The sequence below is a fragment of the Equus asinus genome, chromosome 2, assembly GCF_041296235.1.
Source record: "Equus asinus isolate D_3611 breed Donkey chromosome 2, EquAss-T2T_v2, whole genome shotgun sequence".
Taxonomy (NCBI): Eukaryota; Metazoa; Chordata; class Mammalia; order Perissodactyla; family Equidae; genus Equus; species Equus asinus.
Genome location: NC_091791.1, coordinates 55902570 through 55929688, shown reverse-complemented (window position 1 = coordinate 55929688; position 27119 = coordinate 55902570). Strand labels below are relative to the sequence as shown.

Below are 27119 nucleotides of genomic sequence, written 5' to 3'. Positions count from 1 at the left end.
CATGCTTTCAGGGGGTGTCTATTCAGTGCCAAATACCAGTGACCTCTTGATAATTATTTAAACAGTTCGTCAGTAAAGTTTTAATGCCTGATTCAGTAGCATCAGTATCTGCTCTAGAAGCACTTAGGCTGAACTGCTGGAAAAGCAAGCATTTTCCTTTTGGTTTCTTTCAATCTAGCGTTTTTCTTTTGGTTGGAACACTGCCCCATTCTTAACATTTGCCGCAGGAAGGGCTGCTCAAGCTCAAAGTCAACAGGTCCAAAGTCACTAAATATAACAGCTCCAAACACAGTAGATTTACAAGCACTAAACTCTTGAAAATTATCTTCCCCAGAAATAGCAAATCTATCTATATTATGTGCAATGAGGCCAATTACCCTAACATTTCTAAGGCCCCTACCCGGAAAATGCCAGAATAGGGACTTCTGCTGACTTTTATGACAGAGATATTTCTTTGATCACTAATCTGAAGACTGCCCTAGTCTGCTGTTTTATACAGATAAATCAAACGAAAAAGGAGGGAAAAATAAAAATGTTGTGTCACCAAAGGGTAGCCAGTGAGGAACTGATTATCTTGAGGCAATGGGACCATGTGTTTGTTTATACCCTTAGGAGAAAGTCTGTAAGAAAGAGTACATTATCTAATGTCAAGAAAATATGTATGATTGACTTCCTGAGAGGGTGGTTATTACTCTGAGTGGTGGTGGTGCAGGGACGGGGTGACTTTGGGATACGCCCTGAGGAATGACTTACATCTTTTGCACTTTCAATACAGTAAAAGGCTGTTAGCGAAAGGCTTGAGAATGCGATGTTCCACTTTTTTTCTGCTTTGAGGAGAATATTAACCCTTTGGTTCAATAATGGTTTTATTAACATTATAGAAAAGACTCCATTCTTAAAGCACTATGGAAAAGGAAATGAATGGAGCCACAAAAGTTTGCCTTGAATTTATCTCACATAAACACAGATAAACTAAGAAAAGTCTTAATTTCAGTGGAGGATTTTCCAAAGAAAGTCACTCTGTGGTCTGGGCTCTGTTTTATCACCCATCATATCTTTGCATTCAAGATATGGAACCTTGAACGTAAGTGAACTCCACACCCTCTGACACAAAGACGTGGTCTGGTCTTTGTGACTATGGTCCCAATCCTATTCTCCCTTACTATTGTTGAACATTAGTTTTTAAGATTTCTTTAAGGATCAGGTTTTGCACAGGAGTTGATTGCTACATTTTCTCATATGTTGCAAACTTGCTTTTATAACCATTTGTCATACTGAAGAAATCACTCAGATTATTTGGCAAGTGGAAACAATTTCTATAAAAGAAAAAAATCTGCCACATACAACTAAATGAGCCACCCATAGTTTTACATTTCACATAAGTCTTTCCTTCGGTAAAAATAGTGTTCCACATAAAATGCTTTGCTTCTAATTTAATCTTGGGCTTTTAGCAACCTACAATTTTGCTCCCCCAAACCATAACTTCTGTATTCTTTATTTTTGTCACTGGAACCATTAATTGAGTAACTCAAGCTAGAGACATGAAAACTATCCTTGACTCTCTTAATTCTCATCCCTCCCATTCAACTGGTCATAATTCTGTGACTTTTGCATGTTAATTACCCCTTGAATCTTGCTTTCACTGCAGCTATAGCCTCAGCTTGTGAAGAAATGTAGAGCTCTCCCTTCCATCCCTCACCCCAGGGGCTGAAAACGAAGCTAGCAAATCGAAGGAAATATAATGTCTTTTATGTCAGAAAACTCAGTCCTCATGGAAATTATGCTTGGCCTGCGTCCTGGAGAGCAGCCAGTTCTTCCTAAACCGTTATGTCAAATGACATTAGCTCTTCAAGTAGACCCTGCCAGCAGCTGAAAGCCATTGTAGGCTTGTCACCTATATTTCCCCAGAGAGAATTCCCTCCTATTCATAGCTTTGTTCCTACTACTCAATCTAATTTTCATAGTCCAACTCGCAGGGAGCAGTAGTACTCTATTCCTGAGTTCTATACATAGTCCAGTGTGTTCAAGTCTGTAATTAAAAACCACAGCCTTATTTATCTTTTACTGTGTATGTTATGGCTCAAGCCTGCAGAGCACAAAATAAATAGCACTTTTCAAAATTCAGAATTTCAGGTCTACATTCAACAAACAGGGGCTATGGTCTAGTGTATGGTATCATTATACCTTCCTAGGGTAGTGTCTGTCCATCAACTAACTCACTTGTAACTGAGAATTTGGATTGTTAGTTTTCCTTAAGAAGCATACTCACAAAGAGAGCTCTTCTGAATGTAGGCCATGGCTTCTTCAATATGCGATTATTACAATAAGGAGTGCATTACTGTGGTACTTTGCATGCACCAGTGAACGTGCTTCAGCAATTAAGGACTCGAGGTTCTGGAGAGGGAAATAAACATCTAGAACTTTCATAATCTATTGTGACCAAGAAGTAGTCTTCTCCAATGTAGTCGTCAATTTTAAACAATAATGTTTATAATTATTTGATGGGGAAACATGATTATTTTCACTTCCATTTCCAGAATGAAAATGATATTCTCCTCAATTCTGACTCTTAAAAACAAAAGAATCAGGAACATTTTTTGGTATAATAATACCTTAAGGTTGTATAAGTCATTCATGTCTTCAAATCACTTCCAATGTACTTTATTATTCATTTCTAAATAATTCTATATGGTAGATATATTCCAAATTTGACAGATGAAGGAAAAAAGATACAAAGATTGACTTGCCCAAACTATAGACCAAGCTTCTAATTTGAGAAAGGCAGCACTACTTCATTCTCAGGGAATTTCATTTCTCTCTCTCTCTTAATAGATCTCTCTCTATACTTAAGTGTATATATATATATATATATATGTATGTGTGTGTGCATGTGTGTATTTAAATTTATATATATTTAAATATGTAACTATATATAAAGATAGATTTTTATAAAATACTAGCTGAGAAAAATTCAATAATATTCTCTTTTATTGGTAGCATCTGACTATTTTTCTTATACTTTATTTTTACTTTTCCGTGTATAGATTGATTATAGAAGGCTTTACTTTTATTGTCTCAGGGCAATTTTAATAGATTATAGAACTCTATGTTACTTATCCTAAACGTGTGGTAAAATTGCTACAATATTTCTAAATGAACTTTCTAGCTTGGATTCATTCTTATTTTCCTGTTCTGACCTCTGGCTGACAAAGTCACGTAAGTTAAATGTGAAGAACTAGCAAAATGGAAGATCTTTGAGTATGGCAATTCAATGGGGAAAATACCATTTTAAGGTTTACCTTTCTCTAACTCTAGTCTCTCTCGGATTGAGCATGGGCTGTATAAATATGGAAAGCCTGGTGACCCAGTCTGTTGGCAGCTGTTTCTCAGCTTGGAATCACCCTTGAAATATCGTCATATGCAGATTTGATCAACACTTTCTCTGCTGAATATAAACCTTATCAGTGTCTGTATTTTTTCCCGTGACTCCAGTGTTTAGTTGTAAATAAAACAATATGGGCATATTTTCATCATCTTAGATACTACAATAAGAGATCCTTGTAGGGATGGACTTGTTCACTTTGGAAAAGGCATTAATAAGTGCATAGGCCGGTCAAGTAGAAGGAATCCTAGACTGGAGCCTTGGTTACATAGGGAGGGGATTTTACTTGACATTCTCCACATGCCCTTGGGAAATAACATTAAAATTCCTGCTTTTCGGTAAAATGAGAGGATGGAGCATGCATTTATCAAGTGAACTCAATGTTCACTCTAATGAACATCCCCTTACATAGTGAGATAAATACTCAAAAGGAAAAGGACATTGTTTTATGAGAATTATGTCATCAAGGAACCTGACCTAGATTTGATGAAGCTCCCTTGAGGAAGAGATGCTTGATGTGACCTCAACTAGATGGATCAGAGTTACCTAGAAAGAGGTAGACCTGTACAGAAGGAGCCGCACAGATGAATGCCCCCTGGCAAGGAAGGAAAATAGGAAGTTAGGAGGATTGATGGTAAAGGATGCTAGAGAGATAAACAGGTGTCCAATATTTCAGGGCTTTAGGCCAAATTAAGTACTTTTACATTTATCGTAAGATAAACACGGAGATGGGAGCTTCATGAGATTTGTGATTTGGAAATATCAGTTTATAGAGAATGGCTAGGAGCAGGGTTAAAGCTACAATTATCCCATTGGGAGATAATGGTAACATAGAGTAGGGTTGTGGCTGTGGACATAGTAAGTCAAATTACTACATCAAGGATATTAAGAAAATTTCTCTGCTAGGAACCCATTAGAGGGAGAGAGAAAAAGTGAGAACAAAAGCAGTGAGAAAGGGAGAGAGAGCAAGTCATCTTTGCCTCTTTCAATTCAATTTATACCCTATGTCATATATACCTATCTTAACACATCTTGGAAGCTCATGGAAAATATTGCTTCTGTGATCTGGATTTATATACTAGTTAGCCTTTATTGAATATTTGTGCATGACTTTTCTCCCGCAACCCTCTTAAAATGAAATATTTTCTAACTTGTCCTGTCTAATGTTTTCTACCTTCAATAAATAGTAGGTACATAGCAAATATTCTTTGACAATTAAGAAAGTTATATTTCCTAATGTTATACGAATTCTTTTTGGTTCATGGTTTTAGATAAAACCAAGTTGAATCTCCAGAAATTCCAAATATATGGAGAAAGTATCTAATCCCAAGCATTCAGACATTGCAAACATATAGTTTTGTTTTCTTTTTAATTTTTTGCCAACCTCTTATTATAAAACACATTTTGGCAATTAATGAATAGCTTGTGTCTTGCGTTTATGTTTATATGGAATCGGATGGTGCATTAAAAGGAACTTTGCAGATGTTTCTGACATAAAATTTCTTTTTTTAAAAAACAGGATTTATTAATTGGCAAAGATATCAAGTTCATTTTTAATTCCTCCACTTGAACCCAAATGATTTGGATAGTAAAAATTTCTTCTACTCCAAATGCTAAACTTATTAAATCCCTTAGTGGCAGATTATAATGAGTCCAAAAATCTCTGTTGTTTCTGCTTTTTCATCATTGGAAATTAAAGTATTTTTCATTAGCTCAAGTTGTAATATACTTTATTGGTTTCGGAATTTTTTTATTTTTTAAGGCAAATTTTCTCTTAGTTTTGTGTTATAGGTAAGTCACAAAAATATAGTGTTGCTGTGGATTTAGTTTCCCTTAAATTCATATTTGTTTAACAAAGGCACATTTTTGCATTTAGCGTATCAAAATTATTGTTGAGCCTATCAAAACTGTAAAATCTGCATGTCCGTGTGTTGGTGTGTATAGTGTTTACATTCTCAAACTATTCTTTGTATTTTTTCTCGAACTATCTGCATAGAAGCAAACATTCTTAAAATGTCTAACTCTGTGCTAGGTGAATATTGTTTTATTTAACTAATCTAATCAAATTTTGCCAACTACTTTGCAGTAAACATTTTTATAACCATTACAGATAAGAAAATTGAGGTTCAGAGAGTGAACAATTTGTATAAAATCGCACAAACTAATATCTAATGGAGCTGGATCAAAATGTGGGGACCTGACCCAAAATTTCATTTTCATTTGTCTACAAAACCTAATTATTAGTGATTTTATTCTATTCTGCCAAACAATTCATTTGATATTCTTTTCCTCACTCATTTAATTATTTGATTTAATAGGTTGTCCTGTTTTAATAATTAGTATAGAGGACAGGAAAAGAAATAGTTTGATTTTCATGTGAAATGATTGCCTCTTACAGACCTTCTGGGGAGCATTATTTTTCCTTTTTATTACATTTCCCATATCCTAAACAGTCCTAGGTTGAATTTTTCTCTTTTTCTCTAGCAGTATGGATTAAGAGATATGAAAGCTCAGACTACAATATAAAAAAGAAACACATAAAAAGAAAGCCACTTACTGCCAGAAATCAGCTTTGCCCCCCTCCCTTCTTAAAAATTGCTTTTAACCCCTAGAGAAGGTTATTTCAGTCTCTTATGTGTGTATCCAAAGGCAAGGGAAAGCCTCTTGAGAAGTGTCAGTGAATGATCCTACCACGCAGGGCTCCTCCCTTCACGGAGTAAGGAGATTACCATGTTTGAAGCTACAGTGGAACGCAGTCTAATGAATTGTCTATAAACCTGTGGGGATCCATGACAAGTTACCTCTCCTCGCCATCACCCCCGCCCCCAGCCCTGAAATGCTGTTACCGTTTAACATAAAGATGTGGCTATGGGGATTCATGATGACAAATATTGCATGGCTTACTTTAAAATGCAAGGATAGTTCCCTCTTAATAAAGTATAATATGAGAAAAGACAAAAAATAAAAAGTTAGCAAAACTAAGGAAATGTGGAAAAACCAGAATAGAAAGTGAGAAACATTTGGTAGTAGAACACCGTTTAAGCAGCTAAGAAAAGGATGCACACAACTGGAGCATCAAATTTGATGTCATTACCATGGTTGCTACAATTCCGACCTTATTATGGTGTTACCAGTTTAAGCGGATGTCGTATGAATTCCCCTCACATACTAGCTTAGATGTATTTGAGGCATCATATATCTAGTTCTTTTAATTTTCTCTACATGCCATGACACTGAGGTAATCAGGCTTATAGGTGCTTACACATAAGTCATCTTTTTAATCCACAAAGTGCTTTTGTTATATTAACTAAGGTTTTTAAGATTATTTGTATCAACACCAATATTGAAAGATCTCTAAGGAAAAATTAAATTACATAGATTTATTTTCACTTTTTAAGTAATTGTTTTCAGAAATTTTCAAGAGAAGTATATACAGCGGATGATAGCATTAAATCTGTATGTTGAAATCTGAAGGAACCTGAGAGAGATCAGCTAACTCAAGCACTGCCCCCTACTCTCACTCCAGTGCCTGCACGCCTATAGCTTCTGGGAAAATGAGTCCTGGGAGAATTAATATGGCTCTTCTGTGGGCATAAAATCAGTTTGAAGAAAAGTAAAACTCTGACTTAACACCCTTGGCTCCCAACCTCTAGTTTCTTCTATAACTTTGCACAAGTTTTCCAATCTCTTTGAGCCTCCATGGTCTCACCAGCAAGATGGGAATACTGGCTGGGGTTTCCTCATTGGATTAAAAACATTAACGCAAATCAAATATTTAGAAACCAGACCTGGAACGTTGAAGACTCTCCGTAATGTAAATATAAAGAATTACTAAAATTCAATGACAAGAAAACAATCCAATTAAAAATAAGCAAAAGTTTTGAAAAGTCATTTCCCTAAAGAAGACATACAAATGGCCAATGAGCAAGTGAAAAGATGCTCAGTATCACTAATTTCATTTCTGGGTATATACTCAAAACATTTGAAAGCCAGGACTCAACCAGATATTTGTACACCAATGTTGGTAGCAGCATTACTCACAATAACCAAAAGTTGAAAACAACCCAAATGTCCATCAACAAATCAATGGATTAGCAAAATATAATATGTACATATAGTGGAAAATATTCAGTCTTAACAAGGAATGAAATTTTGACTCATGCTACAACTCAGACTAACCTTGAAGACATTATTCCACGCGAAAAAGCCAGACACAAAAGATCAAATGTTGCATGATTTCACTTCTGTGAGGTATATAGTATAGTCAAATTCACAGAGACAGAAAGTAGGACAGTGGTAACTCGGGCTGGAAGGAGGAGAAAAATGAGAAGTTATTGTTTAATGGGTACAGAGTTTCATTTGAGGAAGATAGAAAAGTTTTGGAGATGAATAGTGATAATGATTGTATAATGATGTAAATGTATTTCATGCCACGGGATTTTAAACTTATAAATGATCAAAATGGTCAAATTTATGTTACATGCATTTTACCACACACATACAATTTTTTTTTCCATGGCAGGCATTGTAATGTGTTCTTCGCTGAGGGCCCTTTGGTTTTAAGGATCATAGACTCACTCATGGCATCGTTAATATTTATAGGTCTACTGCAGGAGATAGTGTGGTGGGGCAGTGAAGAGCATGAGCGTGGGTCAGATGGACAGTTCTTTCACTTAATAGCTGGATTATGTTGTCTGAAAAATGGGGATAATGATAGCACCTACTTCATTAAGTTATTGTCAAAATTAGATGGGTTAATATACAAAAAGTGCTGGGAACAGTGTCTGGCACAAAGTATGGAATTTGAGTGTTAGTATTTATTATTATTGCTATTGTTATTTTTTTCTATGGACTTTTAACTCAAAATACAATGTTCTCAAAGAGTCAACTCCCAGCTCTTTTTTGTTCTCTAAGTATTTTCTCTCTGTTGGTGCTTTTGATTCTCTTTGCATATTTTCTCCATTCTTCTCTTTCAATTCACAGCCTTATTTTACTCCATACTCTGTTTCTTTTTTTACCTCATAACTTCAGTCTACTCACAGTTTCTTCTTCCTTTCAACTTTGACTTGTTCTAGTTCCCTCGTGACTTTAACTCCAACAGCCGGCTCTGGTTCTGAATTTACTAGATGGCTTCTCTAAATATGTATGGTCAGCTTTAGTTTCTATTGCTAACTATTTCTCCATAAGTTCTAGTTCAAATTTTTAAGAGAGATTTGAACAGCTCAATCTTTTATATCAGGCCGTGATCAATCGCTGGCTAGCCTACAGATTGGCTATCCTTAAATTGGGTGCTAGCCTATGACATAAACAGTATTGCAGAGGAAGAAAGTGATACCCAACTTGGCTCCCTATGGCTATCCTCTCAGAGTGGACTATGAGTAGAGTAGTGTCTTTAGGGACAGTTAACGAATATTGCAGTAGCTTGATTAGTATACTTAGTAGACCAAGAAGCAAAGATGAATAAGACAGTCCCTCCTGTGAAGAGGCCCATATGGAGCACACATGTGTATAAACAGTCATGAGGTATGATAACTACTATTTAGTTACAAGGACAAAGTACTTCCAAAACACAGAAGACAATTCAGTTTCCTGGGTACAGGGAATGGGACAGGTTTCGTGATATGCAGGTGACATTTCAACAGGTTTGCTAAAGATAAGAAATGTTTCCTCAAATGGACCAGAGCAGGGAAAAGAAGGGAGCGTGGATGTTAGGGCAGATTCAGTTGTAAGAGCAAAGTCAGAGTGGTATGAAGATACCGTTGCGATCAGAAAATGGAGCTGAAGGCCGTGTGACTGGAACACAGGCTGAAACAAGGGGGATTATTACAGCAGAGCCAACTGTGGATCGGGGCCAGTGTGGAGGTTTTGAAATTGTGAATCAGTGAAAAGAATTTGGATTCAATCTTTAGTCAACTAGGATTCTAGCAAAGGTTATCAGCAGGGGAGGGTCACAGTCACTTCCGCATTTGAAAAAGAACTGTGTTTGTAGTAAGGAGAATGGTTTAGAGTAAGTCAGGACTGGATTTAAGAAACTATTTGGAAGGCTATTAAAATAGATCTACTAAGATATAACCAGGTCCTGAAGTTAAAGAGACTGTTTTAAAGGTCAACTGACTGACCAGGTGATTTACAGGGTCAAGGGTGATTCTGACATATACACAGCTCAACCATAATCTAAGGAAAAATGCCTCAGAAAGCAACCTAATTCATCTTATCTTGAGTTAAAAGCAAACTAATTCATTCGTGTTTAGTTATGCACAAGGAGGATACAAGAATGATCGTTTTTCCCTCTCTAGATATATAGCTGAGATGCTAGGAGTGTGACATTGAGATGAAAATTTCTTCTGCCTTAAGAGGGTTAGCACATTTTCTGAATTTTGTCTGCTTTTAGATTTAAGCTAAGTATCAGGAGAGTCAAGTAGGATGAAGTTTTCTCACAGTAACGCAGTGTTGAATCAGATAAATTGGATCAGCAGCAGAACTGAAAATGCTCTTAAAAAATATGGCCTGTCTTGTATTCATGACTCTGTATCCCCACTGAGGGTCCTGCACCAGGACTTTAAAAGTATGCCTTTCTGTGAAGGCATAATTCCAGCACAAGCACTTGTGTACCCAGTTGTCCAATTGCAAGGACAATGAAACACCAGAGACCAGAGCCTTTGCAGTGCACACACACGGACATTGTAAGTTAATAGGTTAATAAAACTCTAAAACTGAAGTCAAGGGATACTGCGCAGTAGTTATTTCTAAAAGTAGTCTGTGTTTCCTTAAAATTTAATGGGTTCCTCTTTCATAAAAAATAAATAAAAGAAGAAAATATGAATACAGTATTTTCAAGCAACTAATTTCTCCCCTCCTCTCCCTCCAATAATGTGTTGAAAGTCATTCAAGTTAAGGTGCAAGGAAAAGGTTCTCTTCATTGTTGCACTTGTATTTTTGCAAAATCTGAATCTTCTGTCCGACATTCTGCTACACCAATGACTCTTCTTTTCCAAACTCAAAGGCCATTTTTATTCCTCATCACTCTTGACTCTCTTACAAGATTTGATCTTTTGAAAAGATGTTCTTCTTCATCTTACCTGTTTTAAACCTTGGTTTTCTACCTCCTTCTTGATGATTCTTTCTCTCATCTTTATCACTTCCACTTTTTCCTTTCCTCCTATATGTTGGTACTTTCCAAAGGTGTGTTCTCTCCTCCCTCTTTCCACTGTCTTCTTTGATTTTCTTCCAACTCTGTTACTCCCTCATCTCTGCTGACTAGTCCCCAGGAGCTGGCTTAGAGTCTATCTCACTCCTAAGTCATTGCATATGTTATTGCCTTTTCCTAAAAGGATATCATCTTATACTAATTTCTACATATTTGTCAGATTTCAGTCCCTTGGGACATCTTTCCTTGCGGAGCTGGGTACCTCTCCGTAGGGCATCTTGTGCTTACTTTTACAATGGCCCCCACCTTATGGCACTTATATATTGCCGTGGTTCTCAGTGTGGGAGCCCCAGACTAGTAGCATCACTATCACCTGGGAACTTGTTGAAAATGCAAATTCTCAGGCCCCGAAGCACCTCTATTGAATCAGAAACTCTAGGATGTGGCCCAGGAATCTGTGTTTGAACAAGTCCTTCAGGTGATTCTGATGCAGGCTAAAGTCTGAGAATCACTGGTATGTTGCAATTGCCTGGCTTTGGGCTGATTCCCCTACTAGATTATGGGATGTTTTAGAAACTATAATGGAAGCTTTTTCATTGTGATGTCATTAGTAGCCAGTGTAGAATCTGATACATTGTTGCTGTAAAGTGCTGATTTATTTCAACGCATGAAGGATAAATGAATAAATGAATGACAACTTGTTTATGAGCTCCAATTCCACATCACTGATTGGTCACTGTGTAATTCGCGTGGAGAGCCAAGAGTCACTTCAAAGTCACCGTCTGTAATAAGGAAAGTTGACATCTAATACCCCTCATAGACGCCATCCTTCAAAACAATTGCACAAGTCAGCTTCTACTCCCCTGACTAACTTTTTAACTCTCTGGCTTCTCCTTTTCTGTCAATACTATGATCATTCTCCCCACTACTCAAAGAAAAACCTTAGTAATCATCTTTCTCTGAAGAATAGCTTCATTTATTCTGAGTTCACAACTAAAACATATTCACCATAGAAAATCTGAAAAATTAGTTACACACACAAAATAAAATAAAAAGCCCTGGCAATCCACCAGTCTGAGAGAACCATTGTTAATTATTGCATGTATTCATCTAACTTTTATCTCTAGCATGTTTGTCAGATATAACATTCTATGAAGCATAATGTTTTATAATCTACTGTTATTGCACTGTTACAGATGTATTTCCATGTCCTTAAATACAGTTTTCCACAGATTTGCTAATGGCTGCATATTTTTGGTAATAATTGATCTATCTTCATCCTCCTTTAATTTAATTGAAAGTCCCATCAAAACCTTTTCATTACCTCTACCATTGTAGTCCAGTTTTCTTACTCCTGTAACCTATTGCAGTAGCCTCCTATGCCAAATTAATTGTTCTAAAGTGTAGTTCTGAGCAAATTGCTCAAAAGTCAAAGTGACTCTCCAATGCTTTCCAAATAGGGCTACAGCCCTGAGCAGAACAGTCAAGGACTCCTGCTGGTTCCTTTTGCATACCTAGCAGGCTCTAGGTGAGACTGCTCACCATTTTCACAGCATTTCCCCTATTTTCTCCCCTTTTGAATCTTGCCTCTTCTCTGTCCCAGAATTCCTTCCCACCAGTGGTTTTACTCAAATGTCCACTTCAACACAATGCCTTCCTAAAATTGCAGACTTCCTATCCTCACCACCACTCCGCTCCTTCTTCTTTGCTTTGTTTTTTCTTCTTAGTTCTTATAACCATCTAACAGACCAAATATTTTACTTATTTAACTTACTAATTGCCTGTCTCCTCTAACTGGAATATAAGCTCCATTAAAGCAATGATTTTTGCCTGTGCCTTGCTCATCACCATGTCCCTGAAACCTAGAATAGTGCTTGATACATAGACACTCAGAATATATTTGAAATATTGAAGGAATGAATGAGCAAACAAATGGATACATTACTAAATAATGCATCTCTTCTGCCGAAGTTCTACACATCCTCAAGGAAGTCAAAGCTCTTATTCCAGTGATTTGCATATAGTGGGCATTCGCTACCTGGTTGTGCAATGTGAATCCAAAGGACCAGTTAAAATGTTAGTCTTCCCTGAAGACTTTCCTTAGAATTTCTGCTAAAGGTGACCTCTCTGCTCTCTAAAGACTATTGACCATTATTTGTATTTATGGCATGTATTGCATACTGAATTGAGTTATAGTTGTATGTTGCCCTTCCCACTGAGTAATATACAAGCTCTTTAAAGGCAGATACCAATTATCTTTGTATCTCTTGCAGCTATTAGTGCATTGACACTCAAGAAATAGTCCTGAAATTAAATTATTGCCAAAATAAATTAAATTATTACCAAAAGCAAAGAGGAAGTACACATGAAGGCATTTTACCATTTTCCTTATTGTTAAAGATGAACGTATCTAACTTCTTTTTAAAAAAGAATACCTGTCATCTGCACAATGCTAACTATTCCCAAAGAAATCACTATGTGAACATTCTACATCTTTACAGATTATTAATGCTGCACTTGCTTTGGCTGCAAGACCCAAAAGTCAAGTGGTCAAAAAAACCATGGAAATGTACAAGCGCACGTGGGAGAATCATATTCATGTCCTCACTGAAGCTGTAGATGACATTACAAGCATTGATGACTTCCTTGCTGTATCTGGTATGTTTTTGATCTTTTAAATTGTACATTTGCTCTTGTCAATTTTCTGAAATAGGGTAATACTAAATATAATTAATTTTATGCAATATAATGAGACTTTGTGAAATGATTGTCTTTCTGGAAGCAACGTGTTCTACATATGATTTGCTCTAAGATAATAAGCTTTACGCCTTGTAATCCTTACAACTCAACAATTCATACTGTGTCTCTAAAAGAAACTCCCATTCACGGGCAAAGCATAGTTGAAAATACTAACTGGAAATCTTAGACATTTCCTGGCTTTACAAATAAGTCATCATTTCCTCGCCTTTAATATACTTATATCTCCTGATTTCCCTACACTTCTTTTCCAACTGAATTTTTCTCCACTCAGAAAAAAAATGTATACATTAATAGGAAAACTCTCCATTGATTTGAGACACAACATGTATTTCAACTATTAGTATATGTATTTGAAGATTTGTGATCTATAGAATCAAATAAACAAGTCTAAACATCTGACCACATCAGTAACAGACGGGCTTGAGGTTTCATGTCAAGCCCAGATGATTCTCTCATCACAGAGTGTTCTCTTGTTGTCAGTAATTTTAACTATTATAAACAATGCTATGTTAAGTATATTTTTTCTATTTGCTGTCTTCTTAGTATAGGCTTTGTGGTGTGACTCCAACCAACATCTTATATTGAGGCAGGCTTTTGTAATGTAATTGTTAAATGCTAAGTTCTGTTTTTTAGCTGATTCTGTGGTTACAATGCAAAGAAAGCTGCTTACACTACTTGATGTAAAGGCATTTATTATACGTATACTGATGGCACAATAGGGAGAATCTCCTGAACACACAAGAACAGGAACCAGAGTTGGCCAGGCCTTCCTCACATGATTAGAGCTGCGGGAGGTCTGGGGTCTAAGGCACTGCATGGGTCCTCAGAGCAGGAGCTGATGGTTTTTCTTTTAGTGCTGGCTTAACCTGACCTAGCCACCTTGGGAGTCTGCTACTTTCTGTGAACAACTTTAGCCCTTCAGAATGTTTTGCCTGCACATAACAGAAAACTTATATGAAAGTTGCTTAAATAACAAAATCATTTAATTATCTCATGTCACTAGGTGTTTAGGATAGTCGATGCTAGACTTACTGGCTCTAGCATACCAGAGGACTTGGATAGGAATCGTCCAGGTATGTGGGGAGGAGCGTCTTATCACACTGTTTAGAATTGTCAGTATAGAGTAATAATAAAAAGTGGGTTAATGTTTAATATGATTCATTCTAGTTTTTAAATTCTCTGTGACAATGCACTCCATTATTTTCTATGCCCAGGGTAGTCTGTTCCTACTTTCCTGTCCTTTGGATGCTCTAGTTGGCAGTGGTTTAAGGTTATTAATGACCTATGTAGGGCTTGCTTTATTCTATTGACCTTCCCTCATGGTTGCATCTCAAAGCGTCACATCTCAAAGCATTACTCAGTACCACCTAAAGCAGGAAAACAAGCTAGCTTGTTGGCTGTCACTTGTCATGGAGGAAATCTCCCAGATGCATTCTGTCAGACTTTCTCCTACTTGTCATAGGTCAGAACTTGGTCCCAAACCTGCTCTTGGACCAATTGCTGTCAAAGGGAAAGGAGATTTCCATGACGGCTTAGAGTGCTGATAAGTGGTTAACAACTGACTGGGGGCCTGGTGGAGTTGTTGTCCTAATTTGTAACACTTGTTGATTTCTGTGGCATAAATACTCCCACAGTGACACATTTCAAGCTACCAATGTGATGTCACTAAGCTTTGAATTGGGAAGAGATGCATCAAAAAAGCTCCTGTGAACTGGTATAAACAGATTCTAGCAGACAACTGAGCTTAGACCAGATGTAATTCAACCTTTTTGACTATTCACTTAATACACAAACAAAATCAGAGCCTTTATCAGCAGAAAAGAAGGGGAAATAGCCGTTGCCTAGAGAACAAAATATGTTTGCCCTCAAAACTGAGTGACATCCACTGCTTTCTCAGGTTTCTATGCCTTCCTAAACTTACCCGGTATCAGTTTATGAGCTCCAGTGCTGTGAGCTCCAGCACTGTTTCTTGTTACATCATAACTTTTTAACATCTGTTCCCACAGATAATGGCATCTTCTCTCAGAATCTTCCCAGTTGCGTAAATGGAAGAATCTAGCTGGCCCTATACATCTTTTGAGTATCAGGCTAGAAGTCCTAAGACCAAGATCACAGGCCAGCCATTGGATGGGTTGCCTTTTTTCAGATGGCCAGTCATGGTTCAAATAGCTGTGAGATGGGCTGTCAAAGACTGACAGTTTTGTGCAGGACAGATTGTCTTAGAAAACTTCCAGATGTGCTGAGCTGTGGACAACTTCTCTTGTACTCCTTTACAATGACCTTTTGGAACATTTTCTTTGTGTTCACAGACTCCTGGTCCCTCTGTTTGCCAGGTTGAACAACCGACCTGTTAGTTCATAGGGGATGTGAGTTGTGATTACCTAGAGATAATATGTTTTCAAAATTTTCATAAACATTTCATCTTTTGCTTGGGCATTCTTTCAGCAGTTGATAGCAATATTCAATTCTTTTTTTCTTCTTATGATAATAAAGAATGGGAAGGCTGAAAAGATTCCTGCTTTCTCCTGAGTCAATTGTAAAAATTTGTGGATTCTCGGAACATCAGCTGTCCACAATGAAGTATAGACAAAAATTAAAGCCTAAAATCAGTAAGAAAGGATTCTTGTACTTTAAACTATTATTTTATTGTCTTTAGCAAAGGTAGAGATCACATTGGTAAAATGTTTGCCTTACAATAATGTTTTAGAGTGATTAGATCGTCCAATATTGACTAGTGGCTCTTGAAATAAGAGTATTTTTAACACCAAATGTCTTTTTTATTTATCTATTGCATTATCCAACTGTAGAGCCATCATTGACAATTTGAAAATTGTATGTTTTTATAATCACCAAATTTCCTATAAAACAGAAATCAAAATACCAATTTCCGGAAGCAATTTTGGGGTTGTTTCCTGTTATACGTAGAAGTCCCAAATATAAGTGCAATCAATTCTTTCTTGGAAATCATAAGGAATATAGCAACCTCACCTATTTATTATATATTTTAAAGTTTTATGTGTAAAAATAAAATTAAACAGTGAGCCAAAACCCACTTCCAAAGCAATGCAATGTTTGGCAAGCTAAGCTCTCTGGCATTCAATTGTCCAAAAGAGGCTCCTCTTTTTTTTTTTTTGAGGAAGTTTAGCCTTGAGCTAACTACTGCCAATTCTCCTCTTTTTGCTGAGGAAGCCTGGCCCTGAGCTAACATCCATGACCATCTTCCTCTGCTTTATACATGGGACACCTACCACAACATGGCTTTTGCCAAGCGGTGGCATGTTCACACCCGGGATCCGAACCAGCGAGCCCTGGGCCACCGAGAAGCAGAACGTGCACACTTAACCGCTGAGCCACCAGGCCGGCCCCAAAAGAGGCTCCTCATAGTTTAATGTTATTTATATAATATTGTCAGTGTCATCTTGTAAGTAATTAGAAGAATTCTTCAAAATGCATTGGTCCCCAAACTTTTTGTCCCAACACTTACTACAGGGCTCATCCCCACACCATTCACTATGCTTTTTAACACCCTCTGAAAATATATATAACAAAACACCTGTCAGAAAATGGCTAGTCTGAAGATTCTTTGTCCATGTCAGGATCTGTCTTACTTATAGACAGAAGATGTGTCTAACTGATGAGAACTGAGAAGCTCTGTCTTTCAAGCCTGCCATGGTGCCTGAAACCCCCAGTATTAGTTATCCACACGGGAGTATAAAAGCACTGAAGATCTCTGTTTAAGATGCAAATTTGGAAGAAGGAACATGTTAACATGTGTCAGCTTTTTGAACCATGGCGTTAATTGACTCACAGTGAGCTATAATCCCAAGGAACTGAGTTTAGAGGTAAACTTTGATAGCAGAGGAAATGACTTGGACCATAAGAATTATTTAAAAATTATTAACAACTGATCAAACGTAAGGGTTTGTGAGGAGAGGACCTTTCTTTCATCTATTCCCTCATTCATTCATTAAATATTTATGGCATAATTTTAAGTGCTAAACCCCAGGGAAGGCACTAGAGTTTGAATAATGAGTAAAAGCTAGTGAAATAGATAACTTGCAAGAGAGCTGTGCCAGTAGAGATTGTTGGAGAAAGAGGCCCACATAAGGGATGGAGGAAGCCACTGGCAATGGTTTGGAATATTCTAAACAAGAGATTGATCACTTATTGATTAGAATTGGCACTGCTGTTCCCTTATTGTAAAAAGGTGTTCGGGGCCGGCCCCGTGGCCAAATGGTTAAGTTCCTGCGTTCCGCTTTGGCGGCCCAGGGTTTCACTGGTTTGGATCCTGGGTGCGGACATGGCACCGCTCATCAGGCCATGCTGAGGCAGCGTCCCACATGCCACAGCTAAAATATATACAATTAAAATATATAAAACCATGCACTGGGGGGATTTGGGGAGAGGAAGCAGGAAAAACAAAAGAAGATTGGCAACAGTTGTTAGCTCAGGTACCAATCTTTAAAAAAAAGGTGTTCTCATTTTAAAGATAACATGATATTGACTTTCAGTGAATTATAGTACTGAAGGATTCTTGAAAAGTTCCTTTATTCCATGTCCTAAATTTCTCTTTAACATGTCCACTTTTCTTCATACTCACTGCTGTCGCTCCAGTTTAAGCCACTATCTCTTGTTTGAATTGCCATATAATCTTTCTAATTGAGCCTCCTGCTTCCAGAGTTTTGCTTGAAGACACTGAATAGGTATTTGCTGCATGAATAAAGTATTTATTCTCCTTTTTAATTCTGTGCAAGATTAATTTTGCCAGTTTAGGTCTTACGCTTTCATTAAATGTATTTAGCTTTGGAATGAATATTTCTAAAAATCTTCAAATTAAAAAAATAACTTTAAGCATTAATGCTCATAACGTTCTCTGCCCTTGACGTAGTGACACAAAGATAACTCTGATCCTGCCATCAAAAATGCACTAACAAAGAACTCTGTGCTCATGATATTGTGGTGAACACGATCTTTGGCTTCTACAAAGTTGTATCTAAATCATTTCACTAAGAAAAGTGAAAATAAACAGATTTTCAATTTTCTTTCATAAGTTAATACCAGATAAACACATAATAAAATTAGCAAGATCAAAATGTTAAATTAATTGAACACAAACTAAGCAGTATTCAGTCTCAATATAGTGTTTATAGAATAGGTGCTGGGGTAAAAGATGACCATATAGTATACATCTATGCAAAGATAAATTATGTAATATAATTACAACCAATTATCTATTAGCATGCTTTCACCTATATGTCTCTTCAACGTACACCAACTTGAAATTTTAGTTATTAAAAGCATCAAAGCATGAAGTGTTTTAATACAAGTATATTCTTTTAAAATTGAGATTTGAAATCATATTGCACAAAAACGAATTTTGATAAAAATGTATCGAATATCAACCATGTGCAGGACCGTGTGCTCAGAAATGCATCGGATGTAAGGAAGGAAAAGGCACAACGTCTGCTTCCAGAGAACTTACAGTCTAGTGTATATAAATCAGACTCTAGAGGATTATAATACTCATATAAGCAAAATGCTGTGCAATTAATGTTGCTGGAGTGTGAGGGTACCGAGTGAAACGTTTTTAAGGTGATAGCGGTTGAACTGAATTGTTGAACTGAACCTTGAAGAAATTGGAATAACAGCCCAGAAAGAGAGAAAACCATGTGAGGGTGCATGGTGGGTCTGAGGGACAGCAAGTTGGCCTGTGCTACAGAAACAGAGGGTATGTCTGAATTGGCACTGAGCTCAAAGAGTCAACAGGTTACATTGCATAAAGCCCTGAACGTTTGTAGGAAAATGTAAATTGTCTATAATTTTAAATAGTAGTATCATAGACTACATCAATTTTTCAGAACACTAACTTCAGATGCTGAAAAGCATTGTTATAAAAGTAGGTAGTGTAGTACTAATGTTTTAATTGCTCTTAGAAGCGAAAGTAAAGTAAATTCAATATAAAGCAGGTGTTCCCTCACTTTCTCCACCTCACCTCCAAGAAATTAAAACATAAGACTGACACATTCAAGATGTGACAATAGGAAGGTGAGGTGAGAGCCAGTTTGATGACTTAAACCTGGCTCAGGCTGAAGAACTCAGGTGTCCATTTACCGAGAAAAGAAGCTCTTCCTCGTCAGGAGGGTCCAGTGATGACTAGCGGTCAGGATCTTCTATACCATTGGCTAAAATCAAGAGACTGGCTTGCAGTTGTAAGGTTTTTTCCTACGGGTCCTCTGTGATTACCTTTTTATGTGACGGTATACGGCTCAGTGATCATTGTGGAGACTGCAGAGGAATTGTACACACAGCTTTACATAAGTCATGGGAAGACAGGGAGAAAGCGTGCTTTCAAAAAATGATTGAGTAGGCTCCCCCAAAGTAATCTATTATTGTTCTATTGATAATTATATTTTGAATTACTGCCTGTTCTTACATGACTGAAGAGCAGTTTGGGCACGTGAACTTGAATTTATCACACATCATTCCATGTCCTAACAGGCAAGTTCGCTCAAGATGCTCTCATTTAAATGAACAATAGGTACACTGCGGGACTATTGTTTGAATATTATGAATTAGATCTTTAGAAAAGCAATAGTTAGAAGTCCTGTTTTGACTTTGCCCAAATCAGATTTGAGAATTTTTACCAGAACTTTTAGGTGGGTCTGGAGCATTCATCAGTAATCTTGCTGATAAAATAAATAGCACTGAGGGCTTGCATTTTAAACTTGTGTAAAAAGATAGCAAATATTTCCTAAATTCTGCAGATGCACTAGCTATGTACTTACAAAGACTCTGCATGATAAAATAAACCTTCAATGAAAGATTTTCTTAAAATTGTCTCAGTGAGTAATTGTATAGTATTAATAACCATGTTATTTGCCATAGCCAGACATATTGACAGAAACTTTCAGCAAAAACAGAATCAAAGTGAGTCTCATAATTTCATTGTATTTGGTTATTTCTGGACAGAGTCTCAACTCTAAGCACATGCATTTAATCAGTGTAATTTGGATAAATGAAAATTCTTGATACAGCGTATCCTGTGGAACATTTTATGGATTAGTTGGGGGGTTAGAAGGAAAGTTTCCCTTTGCCATACAATGCTCCTCCACATACTAATGGGTCCAAGGGGCTCATTACACTCATTAGAGAGTGGCTCCAGAGTCTGTGCTGTGAACAATTTATGTGTATTTGAGAAATGCAGCTAATAATTACATTCTCACAAAGCTCATATCCTTCTTACTAAAATTTCACCACTGAAGGATCTCTTGTGGTTTATACATCAAGACTATGGATTTTGTCTCCAGAACCTGTGGGAAGCAAAGAAAGAGAAGAATCTGTTCAGAGGTCTTAAGTATGCTTAGGATTGACAATTCTGCCATTTCCTATCAGATCTATGATCTTTGGGAAATAAATTAACCTCTGACTCACAAAGTGCCCCCCTCTAAAATGTTAATAACTATATCATTTTGCTATGGTCTGAATGTTTGTGTTCCCCTCTCCTTCAAATTCATGCGTTGAAATCCTAATGTCTGTCGTGAAAATGTCAGGAAGTGGGACCTTTGGGAGGTGCTTAGGTCATGAGGGTGGAGCCCTCACGAATGGGATCAGTGTGCTTATCACAGAGACCCTACAGAGATCCCTAGCCCCTTCCACCATGTGAGGACAGAGCGACAATGCGCTGGACATGAACCGGGAAGAGAGCTCTTAACAGAACTCTCAACACAACCACTGTGCTGGTACTTTGATCTTGGACTTCCCAGCCTCCAGGATAGTGAGGAATAAATTTCTATTGTTTATAAACTACCCAACCTGCGTTATTTTGTTATAGCAGCCTGAATGGACTAAGACACATTCCTTCATTTATTTAACAAATATTTACTGAGCACCTACTAGGTGATGGGACTGTTTTAAATCCTGGAAACAGAACAGTCAATAGAACAGGCGAAACTCCCTGCCCTCTTAGAGCTCACATTCTTGCTTGATTGGAAGAATTAAATGAAACAATGTACTTAAAAAGTTTTGAAGAGTGTCTAGGGCATAGTAAGTGGCCCAGTAAAAGATAATCATTATTAGTAACATCATTGGCAGGCTATTGTTAAAATTTAAAGCAGGAATGAGAAAGATGAATCTCTTTAAAGGAGCTACCTTCATTAAACCTGTCCCAATAGTTAGTGCATTATAATTTACCCAAATAACAAGAATTATCTTGAAAACCATGGTGCATAACTACCAGATGTCAAGACATTAAAAAATTATGATAACACCAAATATTAGACAAGATGTAGTAAGGTGAGAACTCTCATACACTATGTCTGGAAAAGTAAATTATTATAATCTCTTTGAAGAACAAAACAGCAACATGTGGTACCTGGATTATTTTGCCACAAATATCCTTCTATATATATTTGAGAAACTTGCTTCACACATTAATAGGACAGATTTTAAAAAGCAATGAGTAAATTAGCAAGTTTTAGAGCAAGAAGAACAGTAGGATGCTGAAAATGCCACATATAACAAATACATGAGTGACTAACGCTGGAGAGGGAGAAGCTGGGTGGAATAAAAAAAGAGTAAATATGGGATTTACTCTCCCATTTACTCCATTTTGTTTGTAAAGCTTGATTTTTTAAAAATAATGTCGGAACAAAATCTGCTGAAAAAATAGCACCCATTATCACTGAGGTAGATAATTTTCTATATTTTATTATTTTACGATTTCTTAAACTTTTGTAATAAAAGAGTTCTAGTGAACAGGAGAAGTAAACGTTAAGGTGCAAAGACAGGCAGTGTGGTTGGTTGTGTGCTTGGAGTGATGGAGAGATCTTCCCAGACCTCCCATCTCAGGTGCTGAAACTCACCAAGTAATGGTGATCACCTGGAATTCTTGATCATGAATCTCGGTAATACAGTTTAAGAAAATGCTGTGTGAAGGTGAAAAATCCCTAAACCTTTATCACCCAGGGTCAGACTCTGAGGGAATAACATTTTACATGAAATTTTATGCCAGTTTTTACCCTTGTTTTGTGGGTGAGGGCGAGGAAAAGGATGACTGGGTTTTTTAAAAATATTTTTATTGTGAAATATTTCAAGCATTCATAAAAGACTAGAGTGTATAGAATAATGAATAATGTAATCTTACCATGGAGCTTTACCAAACATTAACTTTTGTCATGCTTGTTATTACATGTATAATTGAAGTCCCCTGTGTAACGTCTCCTAGGATTTTTACAATTTACCCTTTACTAGGAATTTTGATGAAAGCCCTTGCCTCCTGATAAGCAAATCTGCATGACATTTTCCTTCTATTGGCTTAGGAGGTCCAGGCATCCAAATCGTCAGAACCGGCCTCAGGCAATAGAATCTCTCACTTTGGGTACATGAAAACACAAAGCTAAAGCTGAAAGCTTCCCCACAGGGGCATGATAGCAAGATTTAAGTAATATTCTGTTCTACCATCTTTATAGCACTCCTGAGAGTAAGTAATGGAGGAATGGATGTTCTTGAAGCAAGCGCCCAGTGAACACTTTGATATTGACAAGTTAATCATTTATTGTATCAATCAATACATACGTATTGAACAATTTCTATTCACTCTAGAGATACAATGGTGAATAAAACACATTGGACTTATTCACAAGGAATCTATAGTCTAATGGAGGAAACAAGCCCTCAGATGTCAATTACAGTGTGGTAAAATAGTTTATGTTGGGAAAGGCATGAAGGCTATCTTTCTATCAGCAAAGGAATAGTGTGACAGCCAACCTTTGAAATCTCATCATTTTCTATTGTTCCTTGAATTTGTGATCACCCTTTCATACATTGGCATTTGGTAACTCATTATACGAATTTACAGGATTTAACTTAAAGAAGATACTCAGCATAATCCATGTTCACTATAATACTATTTCATTCATCTTTATGATTATCATAGATGTACAGTAATCAATTTTCAACCTGGCTCTCCATAACAGTTTTGTTTTTTGTTTTTTGTTTTTGTTTTCTTTGGTTGGGAAGATTGTTGCTGAGCTAGCTTGAGGAAGATTGTTGCTGGGCTAACACCTGTGTCAATCTTCCTCTATTTTGTATGTGGGACGTTGCCACAGCATGGCTTGATGAGCGGTACTTGGGATGCAAACCCACAAACCCCAGGCCACTGAAGCAGATCACGCAAACCTAACTATTACACCACTCAGCCAGCCCCTCTATGACAGTTTTTAAAATGTATAATTAGTGGGAATTTACAAATAAGTTAGCAGTTTACATCCATTTATACATAATTTTGTACGTACTGATTTTCTTTCTATAGCATAGATTTGCTTGTTAGGATCAGTTGCTTTGAGATTTCAGGTTTTCACCCTATAAGTGCACTACCTGTTAAGTGATAATTTTAGAATATCACTATTAAAAATCTAAGCCAAAAAAACCCAATTGATATACTTGAAACTACCAAAAATCTAACACTTAACTGTAATATAGTGATTTAAAAATATTCAGTGCCATCCAGACCAACTGCCATATAACTTCCCATAACCTTTTCAGTTTAGTTAATTTCAAGAACTTTCAGACGTAGATGAAATCTCGTTTTTTGGATACAGGTTGTGGAAAAGTGGTCAAAGAAGGAATGGAAAACGTGCTTTTTTTGTGTGTGTAACTAATTCAATGTATTATAGCAACATTTAAATTCCCATGGTGTCATTTAATGCTTTCTTGCAAATCTGCATCCACCATCTTGATGGTGATTGATGTACTTTATGTGTCCATAATAAATTGCATATAAATCCTCCTCTTCACCTAACCACATGGGAAATTTCATGCAGGCAGAGATATTTGCGACTCTTTCTTTGTGAACTGGTTTATGAAATCTAGTTATTTAAAATTCTGTAAGTTGTTTATCACCATTGCATTTTTAAGGTAACACCATATTCAAAAGTATGAAAACCCCTAAGGAATAATGGAAACTTATTCTAAAATTATAGATCAGTTATGGTATTATTAGTTTTTGTCTGTTATATTTAGCAAAAAAAAAAATATGTAGTGGCTGTATTAATTAAAAGTGCCTTATTAAAGCACGATATATATATTTATACTGTCTCCATTTAAAAAAATGAATTTATAATTTGTCTGCATTAATATTTATATGGTTCTGATTGCTGTTTCATGGTGTGTGTCTGTGCGTGTTTTTACTTTGGTGCGTGACTTTCTTGACTTCTGTTTTTCTTAAGAAATGTCACTATTAATATGTGTAGAACCACTTATCCCAAGAACCCTCAGAGTTCCATAGATATTTCCTCATTTATTGCTCCACCTAAGAAGAATTTGGCTAATATAATCCTGTTTAATATATAGAAACCTGTCACACAGAATTCCTGAATTGCTCAAATTCTCTAAGACAATAGATCATAAAGATGTTACTTTTAGGTACCCTCTAATCAGTTCAATTTATTATCCTCTTCTAAAAACTGTTTTTCCTCTCAAATTAGTTTCTGCCTGTTTGTTTAATGTCAAACTATGGAGACCATGCGTAGTTTTTCCATCTGGAAACCTCTTGAATCAGGGAGAAAGATATACCTAACTCTTGAGCCTAACTTTGGATTTGTTACTCATTCAGCTTTTGAGTCAAATAATTAACAAAAGCTTAAGTCCCTCCCTCTATAAATCTTTGGTTGTCCATGCAGACGTAGCTGGGGAATTTTGTATGATGGATAAAGCAAAGTAAATACCCCTTTGAGCTAGACTAAGTATCATTTGGTGGGAAGATAAGACTTTTTCCTCTCTCACCAGAAGTTAGTGAGACTCTGGAGGAGAATTTAAATATGAAAAATAAATAAATAAAACCACTCTCAACATCAGATTAGTGAAAAATGAAGTCAAAGAAAGAGAAGCAACCAAACACCATGGCTATGTGCATACTGTCTGGTTTGACATCATCACAGTGTCTTATACCATGTTTGGATACTGTGGTACTTAATAAACATTTGTCTAATTAAATCTGTTTTACTTAATAAACTCTCATTTGATTTCTACGGGAGTAACCTCCAAGTGATCCAGGGCAGAGTTTGCTCTGTTTACATTTCAGAGCCTCCCAACACAGGCTTTAGGGCAAAGCCAGAGTGTATAAGTAGCATAACTATTCTAGGCAACTGCAGAAATTAAGCAGAGCTATGCGAAGTGATTTTCTTCTTGGTATAGTGCTGTTTCCAATCAAGCCTTCTCCTCGCTGTATAATTGCCCAGAATGATCACTCTGCACCTTTTCCTAATGTAAAAGATGAAGCTTGTTTCCTATGGTGCTAAAGGCTTATGTGCCAAGATCTTTATTTCCTAATGTAAAATCTGATGTGTTTTAATTTTGATTTGATAATTCACTGAAGTTAAACTTTTTCTGCTTAATCAGGCACTAACAAGTGATGTGAAATGTGAGATTTATCTGTCTTCCAAACATTTTATGACATGAACCTAAATGATTTCCACGATAGTAGAGGAGAAAATTTTAATGTGCCTTTGGAAAAATATCTGTGAACAAAAGGATAATCTTGTACTTTTGCCGCATTTGTAACGTCACCTGGCTGAGCACAACTGAACTGTCACAATTTTAAGTAGTAAATAAAAATTCAGTTTATCTGCCAGTGACATATAAAGAAGTTATAAGAAATCACACATTTATTATGATTCCCTTGAAAGTTCAGCATTTTTCCCCTCTGAAAATATAAAAGGATATTTTGTGTAAGTTCCTTATGATTCTCTTGTGATTTTTAAATAAAATCAACTAAAGTTGAGAAGATTTTGTTGTTGTCAGAAATATTATTTACTTAGTAAAGAGGACTGAGAATGTGTTGGGCAGCTAAAAATAGGTAGCACTAACTGGTAATAAAATATCACGAATCTACTTTTTATCTTACTCAGATAATGATACTTTATTACAGGAAAGAATTTAAAATACTATTGTATCATATAAATTTGGGAACTGACCCTCAGAACAAAGAGCTCTAGGCATAGTTTTTTGATATGTAGATTTCATACAAGGATGATCTGATCACTATTGGACTTTTATTATCCGTATCTTCTTCTGGGTTATAATTGGTAAAATTCTCTCTCCCTATTCTATTTATTTTAAAAAATTTCAGAAGTGCAAATGATATGTTGAAAGATGGTAAAGAATTGTTTAATTTGTCTTGTCATTGGCCTGCATTGTATTTTACACAGAAAACTGAAGAAAATATGATTTGTTATTCTTAATTTGATACCAGCAACCAAATGACCTTTATCGTCTTAAATACGTAATTTGCCATGTCAATCAGACTAAGGCTTGATTATTAACAGAAGAGTTAGCCCCACACAGTGCTTGCTCCAATCATGCTATTTCCTGCCCTTTCCCCATATTAATCTCCATCTGCTGAAATTCCATCCCTAGAAAACCACTTTATCCTTCAAACCTTTTTTTCTCTTAAACCTTTTTTCTCCTTTAAACTTTTCTATGCTCCCTCATAATTTTGAATTCGTACTATAACTTTGATCACTTTCTGCCTTATAGTACAACTACTTTTATATATTTTTGCTCTCTCCAATTTTGGAAGTCCCAGAGGACAGAAATGCTATTGCGTTGGGTGAATTGTGTCCCCTAAAATTCGTATATTGAAGTCCTAACCCCAAGCACTTCAAAATGTGACTGCATATGGAGAAATGGTCTTTGAAGAGATCAATAAGTTAAAATGAGGTTATTGGGATAAGCTCAAATCCAATACGACTGGTGTCCTTATAAGAGGAATTTATGACATAGACAAGTGCAAAAGGAGAAGATCATGTGAAGACACAGGGAGAAGATAATTAT

At 36.4% G+C, this 27119-nt stretch overlaps 1 protein-coding gene across 12 annotated transcripts in view; it reads left to right on the top strand.

Moving 5' to 3' along the window:
* The window catches only part of CTNNA3 (catenin alpha 3), a 1499312-nt gene that overhangs the window by 998970 nt on the left and 473223 nt on the right, over window positions 1–27119 (top strand). For all 12 annotated transcript variants that reach the window (XM_070488663.1, XM_070488665.1, XM_070488664.1 and 9 more), the window contains one exon: window positions 13031–13187. In XM_070488663.1, coding sequence (XP_070344764.1) covers window positions 13031–13187 — 157 coding nt within the window. The remainder of the gene's footprint in view (window positions 1–13030; window positions 13188–27119) is intronic.